A 16,237-nucleotide genomic window follows, 5' to 3' on the forward strand; every position below is an offset into this window, starting at 1 on the left:
TAAAAAGAATGCAAGTCAATACTGGAAAAGGCAAATCATTCCGTGGGGCACAAAGTTAATAGTTAACCAGCTAACGAGGCCAGAGCCTCATTCCATATGTTAAACTGGCCCAATTAGGTAGTGCTGAGCATATAACTATCAGGCATTCTTGCTGAAGTGCAAGAGGGCTCTGTGCAGACCAGAGGTCAGCCACGGGTCCGTGGCCTCTTCTCTCGGGAACACCATTAGGGAAATCCGTACTAGTTCAAACTGGAGGGCTTCAGTCTGTTTGCCTTTTTTCTTTAACTACTCTTGGTTTATCGTTGTATTATTTATTTTACGGTTAAACTATAAACCTAAGTTGCATCACCGGATTTCTGCCCCAAGAAACCTCCTCCCTCCAGACTTGATGGCGTTTTGTCCTTGGGCATCAGCGGCCACCCTGGGGCCAAGAGACGCGGAGCACAGTACGAGCTGGACAGGTAAACCAAGAGGGCTGGGGGCAGGTGTGAGGGAGGCGCCCAAGATCAGCCTGGCTTTGCCGCAGGCCAGGGGCAGGGGAGTCTGGAGGGAGGCCTCCCTGATCCTGCCCACAGAGCGTGGCCGTCGCCCCGGCGGCCTCTCCCTGTCGTGCGGTCTCTCACCTTCCTACCCTGTCCCTCACTCGCCCACACTGCCCTTTAAGTGCCCGCATTAATCGTCACAGTTCTCCGCAGTGGCTCGCCCTGCTCGCCCCTGCCCCTCCATCCCTCGGTGTCCTCGGCCAGGCCCTGTCCCTGGCTGCGGTCCCACACCCCATCCCCTGCAGGACCCGGGGGTCGCACCGCCTCCGCCATCCCTCCCTGCCCCCCGGGCTCGGCCCCGTCCTTCCTCGTCCTCCACCTCCCTCCCCGGCTGCGGTGCCCAGCCGTCCTCCACCGCCTCTCGTCACCCCCACCGTCCCTCTCCATTCCTCATCTCTCTCCTTGCCACCCCTCACCTCTCCCTCGCTGCCCCTCCGGGTGCCCCCTGCGTCCCACGCCCCTCCCTACCCCGGGGTCTTCCTCGGCCCGAGCGCACCTCAGCGCCATTCCTCCCCCAGGGGCAGGAAACAGGGCTGCTCGCAGCCTTCTGGGGAAGGCTCAGGCCTTGGGCGCTCGGCGGCTCGCACAGCCGCAGCCCAGACAGAAACGTCCCCTCGGGAGACGAGGCGGCCAGCGACGCCTGGCGGGCCCCACACGAACGCTTTCGTCGCGGCATTGCCCCTTTAAGCAGCCGGCCACCCGGATTGGCCGCCCGGGGGAGGCGGGGCAGTGAGCGTCGACGTCACGCTGTCGGCTCATCCTATATATACGGGCGGCGGCCGCGGCGGCGGCTGCGGCGGCGGCCGAGTGCAAGGCGGGGAGTGTGAGCTGTGTAGTGTGCGAGCGAGCGAAAGCACGGGCGAGCGAAAGCACTAGCAAGCCTGCGAGTGAGCAAAGAGAGAGAAAGAGAAGGCGAGAGAGCGGCGAGGCGCCTGCGCGATGCTCGGGCCCCTGAGCCCGCGGCGCTGAGCCAGCCGGAACGGACATGCGCGGGAGGGCGCCGCGGGGCCCCGCTCCCCTGGGGTAAGGGGCCTGGCGGGTGTCGGGGAGCCGCGGGACACGGGGTGCGGGCGGGCGGGCGGGCGGGCGGGCTGGACCGGCGGCGGCGGCGCTGCTTCCAGCGGAGGTGCGCGGGATGGGCCGGGGCGCGTGAGTGAGGAGCCGCGGGCCGCGGGCGCTCTCGGCTTCCCGCCGGGGCCATGCACCGGCGCGCTCACGACACGTCTCCACAGCCCGGGGCTCCGGAGCGGCGGCTGCAGGGTCTGCTGCGGCCGGGGCATGCTGCGGGGAGGCTGGGACCCCCTCCATCTTCCCTCTCACCCCGCGCACCCGTCCGTCCGGCCCGGAAAGCTCCAGCGGGACGCTGCTGCGGGCTCGGAGATGGCTAGTCCCCGGTTGGTACCAGTTCTGAGTCGCAGTCCGACTCGGCCACAAAGGTCATTGCCTTTTTTATTTAATTCATCCGAGTTCTTCCGTGGCCTTTTCCTCCCCAGGAACGTGATTCTTTGCCTTAAATGAATTAAATTGTACAGAAGGAATGAAACAGCAGAATGAACTGTTCAATCGCAAAGGCTCCTTGGCAATATCGTGTATTTATATGTATGTCGTATCTTTGTTCAGATTAGCCGTGATTGGTGGTGCTGGATGGGTGCTTCCTCAGTCTTTATTAGGATTTCATCATTGCTTGAAAGAAACCGGTCTCCTACCTGATAAAAATGTGAATAGATTGTTAGTCATAAACTTAAGTGTAGTAAGAATAGAGACTGTAGCTTTAAAAGAGATGTGACGGGAGGCACACCTGCAACACAGGTAGGGCAGGACTGGTTTCCAGGCAACTGTCAGGGGTGAAGAAAGGTGAGGTATAAATTGCCTTTTTTTTTTTTTTAAACCTCTTGAAAAAAAAAAAAGGGTTCTCCAGTTTTAAACTTCCTTAAGTCTGTCTGTACTGGTGTAGAGGGCCTGCATCTGCTGAGACTGGAACGTCGGAGTTCACTCTGTCTGCTCTTGCTTTTTAAAAAACCTTTCTTAAAACATGTATGCAATTACGGAGTTTTAAGAAAGATTTTGCTTAAGTAAGAGACCAAAGATAGTCTGAATACCTATATCAGCAAAAGGGCAAATTTTATAAAGACAAAAATAATAAGCTGGTTTCTTACTAACCTGTTAATTATGGCTGATTCTTATCAGTCCATCCCTTTCTGGATATTAGGAGGTTTGAAAGGAAATACATGAAGTTTTTTTTTTAACAGGGACTTGATTTTATCATGGCCTCCACATCCTCACCTGTTCTAGTGGACATTTGCTAATAAGTGGTAAAAATCTTGAACTGTAGATTTCTATCTTGGCAAATAAATTAGATGATAAACTCTTTAAGGGCAGGCACTCTGCCTTGAATAGCTTTTCTTTTACACAGCCTTGCACATAGTTGATGTTGATAAATAAATGCATGAAGGCTCATCAGGATTGACCCAGGCACTGATAAGGTTTGGAAAGAAAATCTGTTGTTCTTTTTTAATGGCTGTTACAAAATGTCTGAAGTACTCATATTTTTGAGAGGTAGAATTACTGATTTTTAACGAGTTGGATTTCCTACTTTGAGTTCACAATAGATACTTTTGAGCCATTTGTGTGACTTAATTATGTTGTAGTCTTGTGGGTTTTTTTTTTTAATGAAACTCTTTATTGCCACTTCTCCGAAGTTGTACTAGATAATGCTGCCTTTCTGCTCATACTAATTGTAGCTTTTAAAAGCAAGTTCCCTAAATTACAGGTGCAATCTACCATGCTTGCCGCTGACCTGATTGTCAGCATACCATCAGGTTGCTTTAAAGAGAGCAGAGGAGGGGAAAGGTGGTGCCCAGGACGATTCCTGGAATTTGAATGTCGTTGGCTCCCTCTGCAGAGAAACAACTCCACTCCTAATCTCCATAAATACAAACTGGTACCTCATCATCAGGATGCACATAACAGCCTTTGCAGGTGCTGGCCATGCTTTATGAAAGCTAATGAATAATAACTCACTAGATAAGCACAATTCAATTGTGGCATTCTGACATTCACACAGTTTAAACTTGATAAATGTGGATAAAACTGGTGAACTTCAGAGTCCAAAATGTAAATTAGTAACTTAACAAGACTGGTGTTGAGAGAAAAGTTAGTGTGGGATTCAAACTTCAAGAGGTGAGATTTGTAGTCTTCATTGACAGTTTAGTCCATTTGATAATATACAGTTGGGGGCAGGGTCTTGCAAAATGGCTAGTCTTTCAGGCCTCAGTGAATGATACCTTTACAATCTGGAATTAGAGGTCTTTTCAGTTTTAAATAGAATGGTAGTTAGGACTAGAAGTTACTGTTCGAAAGCTCTTATTAACAACCCATAGACAAGAAAAAACTTGGCTAGTTACAGAGTTTTACTCCACATGGAAGGTGCTTCTCCTACCTCATCATTCCATGGCTGTCCCTTCCCTGTCCTTTAAGACATCAGTTCTGAAGTCAGCTGTCTAGTGAGGCCTCCTCTGACCACCTGCCTCCTTATCTTGTCACAAGATATCACCCTCTGAAGTTTATTATCCCCCTCCTCATTAGATAGAGGGTTTCATCAGGCAGCAGCCATTTTTCTTCATCTAAAGTAGTATCTAGTCCAGAAGAAGCATTCAGTATGCATTTGTGAAAAGAACTAATGTTTGTTCTCTTAAGAATCTGACCTGAAGAAAGTTGAGTGCCCGTTCCTGTCTTTGCAGTTAGCTAACGTGGAGGTCTTAACTATCCCTCCTTTGTATGGTACCATCCCTTTAGGTGAGCAAGGGTGTTAGAAGAAGCAAGGCTGCCGCCTAAAATGATGGCTCCACAGAAGGGAGAGGTGGTGGGAGTGTGGCGAGGAAAATGCTGGCCAGCCTACAGCACGGAATAGCCCAGATGGCCTTTTTGCCCAGAGCAGGATGTTTCACTCAACTGCATTCCTCATTAGCAGAATGGAGATTATAATCCCTGCCTCTTCTTAGAGGGATGTTGTAGGGATCAAGTGAGGTAGTGTGTAAGAAAGTGCTTTGTAATTTGTAGAGTGCTTTACAGATAAGAGAATTCTGTTACTGAATTCCAGGTTTTATGATAGAACCAAGTTATATTGGGATCCATGCTATGAGAGTATTAAAAGGAAGCCTATTGGATCCATGTAGTAACCCTTTTACAAGTAAGGACAAATATATGTCACATTAGATACTATGTACAACAGAACCATTGTGGGGCATCAGTGTAAGAGGAAAGATAAAGACCATCAAAAGAAGTATTTTAAGTGGTCAGAAGGTTAATTTATGCCTTGATCTGCCCAGTTTAGATATCTAGGCCAAATAGATAATTGGTGACTTTTTAATAGGGAAATTTGAGGAAGTGAAATGGGAGCGTTCATAGGCTACAGGTTAGTTACCCAAGGAAATAGTTACCAAATATAATCCCTCCAAAAATGTATCCACCTTGCCCATAGAAATCAACTGTGTATCTTAAGCATTTTAGCCCATCAGTTGAATATCCTGGCGGACTAGAAGAGAGGCTGTGATATGATCAAGAGACTGAACTTTGAGGCAAGGTTTCCTGGAGTAAGCCTTGGCGTTACTGTGGCTCATCAGATCTGAGATGGATCAAGTTCCAGAAGCTCCTCAACTGTAATTGAGAGTAGTAATAATGGTAACCCTCCGGTACCTACGGGGTTGGTGCAAGGACAGAACCCCGAAAAGGCTTCCTGACAGACAGTGTCCTATGAATGTTACTTATTATTAACACCTATGTGTTAGTTTTAACAATCTGGAGTTGCCCATTGGGTGATTTAAATGCTTGTTAAATAAACTTGAAGTTTTAAAGGCTCACTTCCCATCATTAGACTATTGTGCTCATTGTCATTAAGATTACAACAGACTCCAGGTCTTTCACAGGTACAGTGTATTTATTGCTTATGTCAGAAAGGAATAGTCTCCATCCTGTGTGTGCTCACCTCTTTGTGGATGACTGTTGATTGTTGTGCTCTGTAGGAAAAGTACCGATGGCAAAACAGTACATGGCTGAGAGACGGACCGAATTACAGCTATTGATTGTGGTAGATGAACGAATGGGGGGTTGTTAGCTTACTATGTCGTAAAATACTTAGCTAGGAACTTTCTGAAGAAGTTCTAGCCTTTGATTTTTTTATTTTGACAGTCTAAATATCAATTATTTTCCTTGTTGCCTTCATTTTCACCATGTGCGAGTGGACCAGAATGTGTAGGGGTACATTTAAAGCCCTCTGAGGGATGCAGTTGAAAACACACAAATCTTCATTTTCATTTCATCCTTTTGAACAGCATTTTAATATTTGTTGAAGCTGTCACATTTTAATTGATTCTATGCATGAGTATCATAGTTCATTTTACTTTAAAAGTTATTGATGCATCTAATAGAGAGGCCATTTCTGCCTGGTTTTCACGGAAGCATATAACAAAATTTTCTTAACTTGCCTCCTGTCTTTCCCTATCCCCAAATCATAGCTTCTGAAATGAAACCTAACAGCCTTTTACTTCAGGCCTGTGTTCTGAAGTAGCTGTGCAGGCTGCAGTAGCTGTGCAGACTGAAGTAGCTGTGCAGACTGAAGTAGCTGTGCAGACTGAAGTAGCTGTGCAGACTGAAGTAGCTGTGCAGGCTGAAGTAGCTGTGCAGGCTGAAGTAGCTGTGCAGACTGAAGTAGCTGTGCAGGCTGAAGTAGCTGTGCAGACTGAAGTAGCTGTGCAGACTGCTGCCCATTTGCCTTCAGTACATGGGTGCGGGCTGCGGTGTCTGCTTGACTCGACGGTTGTCTTTGTGCCTCCTGCCCATCCAGGAAGATGCATGGCCACTCTTAACAGCCAAGGGACTACAGGTGTGACCTGTTCTATGATTTTAGAGCCTCCTGCATAGCTAAGTAGTGCTGAGCATGCAGGTAGATGTTAAGTGGTTTTCCTCCGATTATTAATAAAAATCCACAAAACAGCCAATAAAACTGATTTCCATTTTCTCCCAAAGGTGATCAGACTTTTTTTAAACGAGCATAGACAGGGGTATATTTGGGGAGGCTCAAAAGTCATAGCATGTACCAAGTTTCTAATCAGTTTCTTCTGATGAATTTTGGCTTTGTAGTTACGTTATGCCTTCCCTGGTTAGGTAGGTAATTGTTAAATGCAGCTGAAAAGACCAATTATCATTGTGAAGAAACATAAATCAGGTTCTAGAACCAGATTGAAAGAAGGAAATTACATCACACTCTTAAATAAGGAAGCACTGGGCAGAACTGGATGAGTTGTAAGACAAAAATGTGCCCCTCCTCCTCTCCTCCTCTCATGGATTGCTCCTGAGATGTGTTAGTGAGATCTCAAAGCAAGGTAAGCGTATCTAGGTTACTGCCTTAAGGTAGCCTGGCTTTGTGTGTTAAAGCAGTGTCAAAGTGAGTATTTTCAAGATAAAGGCCTGTGAGTTCATAGAAAGCCACGTGCAATGTGCTGTTTTGGTATAACGTGACTTTTTTTTTTTTTTAAGAAAGTAACAGAGTAGCAACAAAAGCAAGGTAGATGGACTACAGTCCCACAGGAATAGTATGTAAAAAAAGTACAGTTTGTTTTCACTGCTTTAAGTACATCCTGACAAGCCATTTAGAGAAGAGAGCCATGCTAGCCGCCATTGATGCCTAGACTTTTTACTCAGCCTACATACTGCCCACTTTGGATTTGGGAAGTGAATTTAGGATATTCTACATGTGTTAGATTATTATTGGGCCATCTCAGCCCTCTAGTAATACTTAAGTGGATCCCATAACAAATTTTTGTGCTTTTCCCCTTAGCTCCTCTTTTTAGCCTGAGGAAGATCTCGTGTAATTATATTTTAAAGTATGAGGTGGCTGCTTTCTCAGTGTTCACTTAATATTTATTAAAGTAAATATGCCACAACCTACAGGGGGAAGTGTCAGGCACCAGTCCTGGATTTGAAGGGTAGGAGGGGAGCCTGGGCATAGCACAGGATAGCTAGGAACAGAGAGATGTCGCTCTGGCTTTCAATAAAAGGGGAGGACGGGCTTGTTGAGGGAGCCCAGCAGAAGAGTGAGTCTTCAGGGCTGGAGGACGAGCAAGTGAGAGCTGGAAAGGGTGGGCTAGGTAAGGCCTCTTTGTGGGGGTCTTTAGAGCTTTTATGGTTTCTTTTTGGGGTGGCAGTCGAGGAATATTGATCTGATCCTGTTGGTTGTAGTATGGTTTAAGTATTTTCAGACTGGAGGCCCCCTGGAGCCAGTGAGGGGAAGAGAGGCTTGAGAAAGTGAAGACTGTGTGGAGGTTGGCAGTGGAGACTCAGGCTCACGGTGTCACCTCAGGAAATGTGATCCTCCTCGACCAGAAAGGGGGCGGGGGGGGGGGGGGTGAGTTAAGAGAAGGAATTGCGTTCAGAGCCTGTAAGATGCCAGAGGCCCATCCAAGTGGAAAGATAATCACCAGACAGTAAGAAATGCAAAGTTGAAGCCAGGTTGCACTTACCTGTTTAGGAACTATCTGTGGAGTTGAAGCCATAGAAATGAATTAAATGTTTTTAAGAGTAAAATCTTAAAAATAAAAAAAAAAGGCTACTAACAGAAATGAGGTATTGGTATTTAACTGCATTTTGCCTCACTAAGAGTATTAAAATTACTTCATGATTGTATAAGTTATATCATGCCCAAGGTTATTTAGGTCCTGGTCTGTACTGTGCTACCTGAATCAATTTTCACTTTGCTGTTCTTGCATTTTTCCTAGCGGGATATCATCTTGTATTTTGAGGTATTGATATTCATACCTATTTTGCAGTTATTTTCTTCATGGTTTGGAAGGTAGAGCCAGCTCTGCAGTTAGAAGGACTTGAGTAAAATTTAAAACCTTGTAGCGTTAGTCAGATCTCACCTGAGCAGTATGTGTTGCTCTGTTTATCAGCTTAAATTTGCAGGTTCATTTCTCTGCCCTCACCAGGAATATACAGCCTGATACTGGTTTGTTTTTTTGGTTTTTTGTTTTTTGTTTTTTTTTTTAAAGAGAGGTAGAAGATTTTCTTTCAAGTGGTTTTCTAACCTTAGTTTCAAATCTGGAGAGAGAGTGTGTGTATCTAAACCTTAAACCTGTGGCATGTTGCTCTTTGGGGTTGTACAGCCTGAAGTTATTTTCCAAAGGACGAGAACACAGTTATATTGCTCTCCTTGCGTCTGCCATGCAAGCAAGTAGGAAGTTCGGATAGTTTCATAACATGGCCCATTCACAATTCCCCATTGAAATTTAGAGGCAGGTCACCTTCTATGAATACACAAAGACACTATTGTGGTCAGAAGTGAGCTGGCTTAGTGAACACAATTCTTTTTATACTAAAAAAATTTTTTTTTCCTTAAGAAAGCTAACAAGGAGGTGATGGAAACAATGAATAAAAAATAACTTTTTCTAGAACACATAAATAATTTTAAGTGACTACTGAAATGTAAGTTTAGGATTCCAAGGCAGCTGGAGCAGAGGCGATCATTACACAATCATTCTGTTGAAAGCTAAGATGTAGATGCATTAGGAGGCCGACACAGTAATTACTAGTAGTACTGGTTGGCTTGCCACAGGTGGGGGCTGGGCCTTCAGAACCCCGCAGCCTTGTCCTGTGATCGGGGTGAACAGTCTTCAGACGTGTGCTTTCCGACTACGTAACAACCACGTTCTTCCTCCCCTCTCGCCTTTCATTTTCACACACAGACCCTTTCCCGGTAGTCTGTCAGTGCTGTTTAGAAAAGGCTTGATAAGCCCTGGCTAAGCACGCACAGGGAGAGGCTAGCCTTTTTAAAAGTGTGTTTTTTAAATTATTACTTTATGGTAAATAACACATCTGCTTCATTTCAGTAATCTAAAAACAAGACTCAAAGCCCTCCCATTAAATGAGGGTTTTTAAGTGACAGATCTTTTTTTTTTTTTGTCATGTATCTTTGAGAGACTGGTTTAAAAAAAATAAGGTTGACTCTTTGAAATAATATTGTAAGCCTGTCATAAAATCACTGCCTCAGTCATCGAAACAACTGGCTTTGTAAACATCTGTGGAGTATTTTTTCTAGATCATTAGCTTAAAAAAGCAAACAAACCCCTCATGCCTTCCCTATGGTTTATATTCAGTGAACATTCGCTTGTTGAGCCGGGTACCTGTGAGGAAGGTAGTGAGGACACACAGCCACTTGTTCCGAAGTCCTAGCATTAGGCCTGAGATTTGTAAACAATGGCTGTTTAGTTGCTGAGCAATAGTAATAATAATAAGGAAGCGTCTGTGGTGCCTCTCCAGCCAGCAGATGCTTCCCAGTCTCATCCTCAGCCTACAGTGTTAGCACTTGGTAGGTATGCAAATATTTAATGGCAGAATGGTGTAGACAATGTGTGGAGATCTCAAAGGGGCCTGTGTTCTGGGCAGTCGACAGATAACATCCTGCTGTCTATAAAGGAGAAAAGCCAAGCTTGCTAAGTGCACATGACTATCCGCAGACAGCAGAGGTTGGTGCTTTTCAGTATCGGCAGGGTTCTGCACCGTAAAAAAGTAAAATAGGAACAGACGTGTGGGGCCTTCAGCCCTGTAACATCCGATAAAGGGGGAGTTCTAAAGTTGAGGAGGTGAAGAACTGTATTTTGCCTTTGTTATCCATGCCTTACGGGGAGCAGAACATGAATTACTGGGTATCTCACAAAGGAGAATACAAAGAATGTCCCTGAAGTGTTTATCTTTGAAAGGGAGGGAGGAAGCTATCCACAGGACACTGAAGCTGGGAATCTTGCAGAACTTGATTTTTACAAGATAATAGAAATTAGTATCTTCATATATGACTATCTTCTTGAGCAAGTAATAACTGGAGAATATGTCTTCTGTGACCAACTCTGAAATAGAGTCCAAATAAATGTTAGGCTATGGGGCAGGTAGGTGGAGAATCTCTTGAGTGTGGGCACTAGTGATTGCTAGCTCAGCATGGGAAACAGTACCTTCTAAAATTACTTATTTTTTCCCTGGGGTGGGGGAGGGCAAGGCAAGGTCTTGCTATGTAAGCTGGCCTCGAACCTACCATCCCCGCTTCCATCTCCCACGTACTGGGATTACAGCCGCACACCACCCTGCCTGGCTTAAACTTCCTTTTTTGGCTTGGAAGGTGGGTGGGATCTACTGTGCTTCCTGCCTGGTCCAGCCGTGCCGTAGAAGGTCGGTTTGGTGGGCTGCAGGAGGGTTGTGTGCTTTGGAAAGCGACTGTCCTTTGCTCTGCACCTGGTAAGCTCTGTAGCAAGGGTTGACTTTTCTGGAAATGGATTCTTTCTCATTCTATGAAAAAACGTTTCAAGCGTCAGGTTAGTGTTTAGAAAAAGTAAAAATTATTTTGCTGTCTACATTTTAAGTGTCCTCATGAGAAGAACTAGAAGGTCTGTAACCAAATTTTTCCACCTCCCCTCCATCTCGAATATTAGCCTACTTATGCTGCAGTATAGACTATGCTATTTCCGAATTATTTTGACTGTTCTCTTATTTCTTCTTGATTTCCCCAGGGAATGAAAGCTACTGGTTGACTTAGAAACCCGTGGGCTTCCCAAGTTTGGAGACGTCCCAGAGTAAGGCACCATGTCAACTGCAGGAGTTGCTGCTGCTCAGGATATTCAAGTCCCATTAAAAACTGGATTTCTGCATAATGGCCAAGCCTTGGGGCCTAGGAGGAGCTGCTGGGGCGGCGGCGGCGGCGGCGGCGGCGGCAGCGGCAGGGAGTTTGAGAAGTAAGTCAGGAGGGAGCCCCCGTCCGTGCTGTGTGCATTCCTGAGCTACAGCCACACAAGATGGGATTGCTCACTCATGACCATGCTGTTTTCCTTTGCTTTCAGTAACTTTCTAAACATTGATCCAATAACCATGGCCTACAGTCTGAACTCCCCTGCTCAGGAGCACCTAACAGCTCTTGGTATGTATGGAAGTCTTCGGAGTAGCGCATGGAGCGGGAGGCAGTCTGATTAGCTTTGCCTTGTCCTCAAGCAGTGTGTTCTAGAGGAGGACACCTAGGCGATTTCCAACAACAGTGACACCTAGTGACAGATGCTGCTTCACTACCTGTACCCCAAGTTACTGATTCTAAAGAGAACGGTGGAAACGGGATTTTCTAAATTAGGAATTAATTGGCTCTTGGGGATGATGCAGACTTGACTTTAAACAACCCTGGACATTATGTCTTGTGTATTCCTAGTGTTAACGCGCATGTAAAAGCAATCGGTGCAAGTAGTACACATGGTAATCAGACTTAGAAAACTGCAGTGTTTTAATGTGAACATTATGTTCCTTAGATTTTTGTCAAGAGCTTCTTATCAGGTGAATGCATTGCAAGCGAGTCCATTCATTCAATTACGATATGCTGGCAGGAAGGACCTCACCTCGCCTTATCTCACTCATGCCTGGCATGCCTTGTATTGTCGCACGTCTTAAGTGGCAAGCCTGGTGTAGCATGGTACTCGTGTAAATTATACACTGTTCATCTTCTGTGAATTTTGCACACGTCACAAAACTTGCCTGGGACGTGTGGGTGTATGCCGAGCACATGTCCAAGGGAGATGGCCGAGATAATTTGTTCTTTGAACCAGATCACGTGTGTTCACCTACTCTGGCTCTAATTAGACCTGTGGTGCTTGCATGGTGTCCTCAGGGTTACAGTAGTCAGGTGTTTCCCTGACGTGGGTAGGGAGCTGGAGCTCAGGTCCTGGGCGCTCTCGTGGGGTGAAGGACAGAGGAAGTAGCCCTGCTTTTGATGAGTGTCTCCGTTCCTTTCAGGCTGTGCTTCGCGGCCTGCTCCAGTGAGTGGCCACTTCTTTGCAGACTGTGGTCCGTCTCCAAAGTCAAGCTTGCCCCCTCTTATTATTCCCCCAAGTGGCAGCCTGGGACAGCGTGAAGAGGATCAAGTTGTGTATGGTTTTAAGAAACTCTCAGTGAATGGGGGCTGCACATCCACACCTCCACTTACCCCTGTCAGGACCTGCCCTTCCCCGTTCCCCTGCACAGCTCTGTGTGATCGTAGCTCTCGGCCGCTCCCACCATTGCCCATCTCTGAAGACCTCTCTCTGGATGAGGCCGACTGTGAGGTCGAATTTCTAACCAGCTCAGACACAGACTTCCTTCTAGAAGACTGTGCACCTTCTGATTTCAAGTATGATGTTCCTGGCAGGCGAAGCTTCCGTGGGTGCGGACAGATAAACTATGCATATTTTGACACCCCAACTGTTTCTGTAGCAGATCTCAGCTGTGCATCTGAGCAGAACAGAGTTGTTCCTGATCCGAATCCTCCCCCACCTCAAAGCCATCGCCGATTAAGGAGGTCTCACTCAGGACCCGCTGGGTCATTTAACAAGCCCGCCATCCGGATATCTAACTACACACACCGAGCTTCTCCCAGCTCAGATGAAGATAAGCCTGAGGTCCCTCCCAGGGTTCCCATACCTCCTAGGCCGGCGAAGCCAGACTACAGAAGGTGGTCAGCAGAAGTGACCTCCAACACATACAGTGATGAAGACAGGCCTCCCAAAGTCCCCCCAAGAGAACCTTTGTCACGGAGTAACTCCCGTACCCCAAGTCCTAAAAGCCTTCCGTCTTACCTCAACGGGGTCATGCCCCCGACCCAGAGCTTTGCCCCTGACCCCAAGTACGTCAGCAGCAAAGCCCTGCAGAGACAGAACAGTGAGGGCTCTGCCAGCAAGGCCCCCTGCATCTTGCCCATTATTGAAAATGGGAAGAAGGTGAGCTCAACGCATTATTACCTACTACCTGAGAGACCGCCCTACCTAGACAAGTACGAGAAGTATTTTAGGGAGGCAGAAGAAACGCACCCCAGCACCCAGATCCAGCCACTGCCTGCTGCCTGTGGTATGGCCTCTGCCACAGAAAAGCTGGCCTCCAGGGTGAAAGCGGACGTGGGTAGTCATGTGAAGCGCAAACATTTATCGTACGTGGTTTCTCCATAACCATGGGGGTCATGGCTCAGCGGAAGCTACATGGAGCAGATGGCTTCCAGTTTTCCGATTTGAGGTTCATGGACCAGGCTGCAGAATGCAGTCGGACTCCGTCTTAATGAGAAAGGCTCAGAGCAGGCGTGAGGCGCCGCTGTACGCTGGGAGTCCCTGGTGATCAGCGTTGGAGAAAAAGTATAAAGATGTGCTCGAGTTCAGGGGAGGATGGGAAGACTTTTACATTTGACTACATTATATACCTATGTATAAATGTGCGGTGTAACCATAGACCATAGCTGCAGGATAACCAATTAGTCACTATCTTAGAGTAATATATATTCAGAATAATTAAAACCAAGCTGGAGGAACAGCTCCTGATAGTGTGAAAATTGAGCAAATGGAAGACAGCAGTATTGTTAGATCAAATTATAAATTGTGTGTGTAAAGTTCAAAGATTCCTGGCGTTAGAGCCCTGCTATATAGTTTGTGTGCCCGCCCCCCCCACCCAACCCCACCCCCCACCCCCACCGCAGTTTTCTCCATACAGGACAGGGCGTGCTCTACCCCAGGCCTTTGCCATCTTGTTGAAATCATTCTCTGGCCTAACACATCCAGCTCTGGGGGGGGGGGGGGGGGGGGTCTTGTTGAGGAGGACAGCAGTTGCTGGACCACATTATCACCCGTGTGCGTCTTGGATCTTGAAAATTGACAGAATTGGTGAATAACTTTTCCACACTATTCCTGCTTTTCCCCATCCACTGAAATGATGGCCCGTTGTAGCAAGAAGCTTTCGAGAAAGTGCGACGGAGCGGTGCTGGCTGTGGTGTGGGTGCAGGTTTTAGAGGTGCGGCCGTCAGCTCTGTGATTGAGAGTCACGGTGGGGATGGATGGTGTGTTTGTGTTCTGTTTGTGTTGTGAGACTTAACAAGCACAGCACAAGCGGGCCTTGTGTTGCTGGTTCCTGGTCAGTATTTCCTGGGATCGTTTGCTTTGTGAGTGAGACACTTCTGACCAATAGCACCGAACGTCTTAACGCCAGAGGTCACTTCAGCATCGTCCTGCTTTGCAAACTCACGGCGGGCTGCTTCACTGCCGAGATTCAGTGAGACACGTAGCTTTGTTCAGTTTTTTGTATCCTCTGATGCGTTTATCTTCTACAGATAAGCACAAAGAGAAGGTGCTTGCTCACAGGGGCTCTGCTGCGATGTCCCAACAAGCTGTTCAGTTTCAACTGCTGAATGACATTATTTGAGCTATTTAAAGCTTACTGTATTTTAGTATGAACTAAATGAAGGTTAAAACATGCTTTAGAAAAATGCACTGATCTCTGCACTGTGTGTACAGTATTGGACAAAGGATTTATTCATTTTGTTGCATTATTTTGAATATTGTCTTTTCATTTTAATAAAGTTATATTACTTATTTATGACACCGTTAATAATGTGTCTTGTCTAAACTCTTATGTCTCAAGCAACTGCTAGTCTTATTTTTTAAGCATGACAGAAGAGTCTCTGAAGTTAATACATGTTGAAACTTATTATAGATTTCTAAATGACAATTTGAGCAACTTACTTGGGTATTATACACATGTATGGGGGCTGAGGACTCGGCTCGGTTGTTCGAATGCTTGCCTAGCATGCACAAACCCTGGATTTGATCCCTAGTGGCACATAAACTGGGCATGCTAGCACATGCCCATAAGCTCAGCATCTGGGAGGCAGAGGCTGGAGGATCAGGAGTTCAAGGTCATCTTTGGTTACATATGGCAGTTGAGGTTAGCCTGGGCCACATGAGTCCCTGTCTCAAAGAAAAGAAACAAAGTGTGTGGTAAAAGCAGGGTGACTGTTTTCACCTGGGACAGTGAAGTGAACTTGATTCCAGTGCTGCTGTGAAAACAGTACCGTGAGGGGCGGCAGACTTGATCTGACTCACTGTGAGCTTCAGGACTAAGTCTGGATTACTCTGGGCCCTTCTGAGGCTCACCTCTTGCTTGTTGGAAGCCTTTAAAGGAATCTCCACTGCCCAGGCATCCCAGAGAACCCTGCAGACTGCCATGTGCTAGGGGCCTTCATCAGAGCTGGTGGCCCTGTGTGTCGGGTGTCATTCTGGCTTGGGAGTTCATTCGATTACAGACACTTGTGGCAGCTGCCACATGTCGGATCAGGGAAGGAGAGAGCCTTCCCCTCCCTCCCCTTACAGAATTCACAGTAACATGATTCAGAAGCGTTCAAAAGGCGACTGAAGGGCATCCTGCCTCTGGAAATTAAGTGAAGAGTTGGTAAGTGATTGGGAAGGTATGTTATCAGATGAAGGCAAGTTTGCAAGGCCAGGAAAGCAGGAAGAGGCTGGGCATGTTCCAGAAGCCGAAGGCCACAGGCGGGAGTAGGCTGTGCCACGGAAAAGGGCAGTGGGTGCAACTCAAAGGACCCTGAGTGGGAGAAGAACACGATGTGATTTGTTTTAGGAAAGATGACGGTGGCCGTTGTGTGGAGAACATTTCGGAGAAGTGAAATTAGCAGAAACGCTAAAAGCTACAGGCCATGGCCCAGAACTGACACCAGAGTGCCAGCGGAATGGAGAGACGCGGGGCTTTGAAAGTTGTGGGAATGACAGGCAGGCCCGGGATTGGAGACAGGCCATGCACCACCCTTCTTCCAAAGCAGGCCATGGCTCCTGCAAGCAGGGACTCTGGGACCTCCTCTGCCCTCTTCCTGG

The 16,237-nt window shown here is 46.9% G+C and overlaps 1 protein-coding gene across 3 annotated transcripts; it reads left to right on the forward strand.

Moving 5' to 3' along the window:
- The first annotated feature begins 322 nt into the window (after positions 1 to 322).
- Errfi1 (ERBB receptor feedback inhibitor 1) lies at positions 323 to 14,963 on the forward strand. 3 transcript variants are annotated; one of them, XM_015994111.3, is made up of 4 exons: positions 323 to 461; positions 11,093 to 11,314; positions 11,420 to 11,496; positions 12,354 to 14,963. In XM_015994111.3, exons 2-4 carry the CDS (start codon positions 11,166 to 11,168, stop codon positions 13,535 to 13,537), a joined length of 1,410 nt encoding a protein of 469 aa, XP_015849597.2. In that variant the 5' UTR covers positions 323 to 461; positions 11,093 to 11,165; the 3' UTR covers positions 13,538 to 14,963. The 3 variants fall into 3 exon arrangements, with proteins under 3 accessions (XP_015849597.2, XP_076421807.1, XP_042128372.2); XM_076565692.1 differs by lacking the exon at positions 323 to 461 and adding an exon at positions 1,266 to 1,565; XM_042272438.2 differs by lacking the exon at positions 323 to 461 and adding an exon at positions 1,808 to 1,978.
- Positions 14,964 to 16,237: the final 1,274 nt, after the last annotated feature.

This window comes from Peromyscus maniculatus, chromosome 2 (assembly GCF_049852395.1).
Source record: "Peromyscus maniculatus bairdii isolate BWxNUB_F1_BW_parent chromosome 2, HU_Pman_BW_mat_3.1, whole genome shotgun sequence".
Taxonomy (NCBI): domain Eukaryota; kingdom Metazoa; phylum Chordata; class Mammalia; order Rodentia; family Cricetidae; genus Peromyscus; species Peromyscus maniculatus.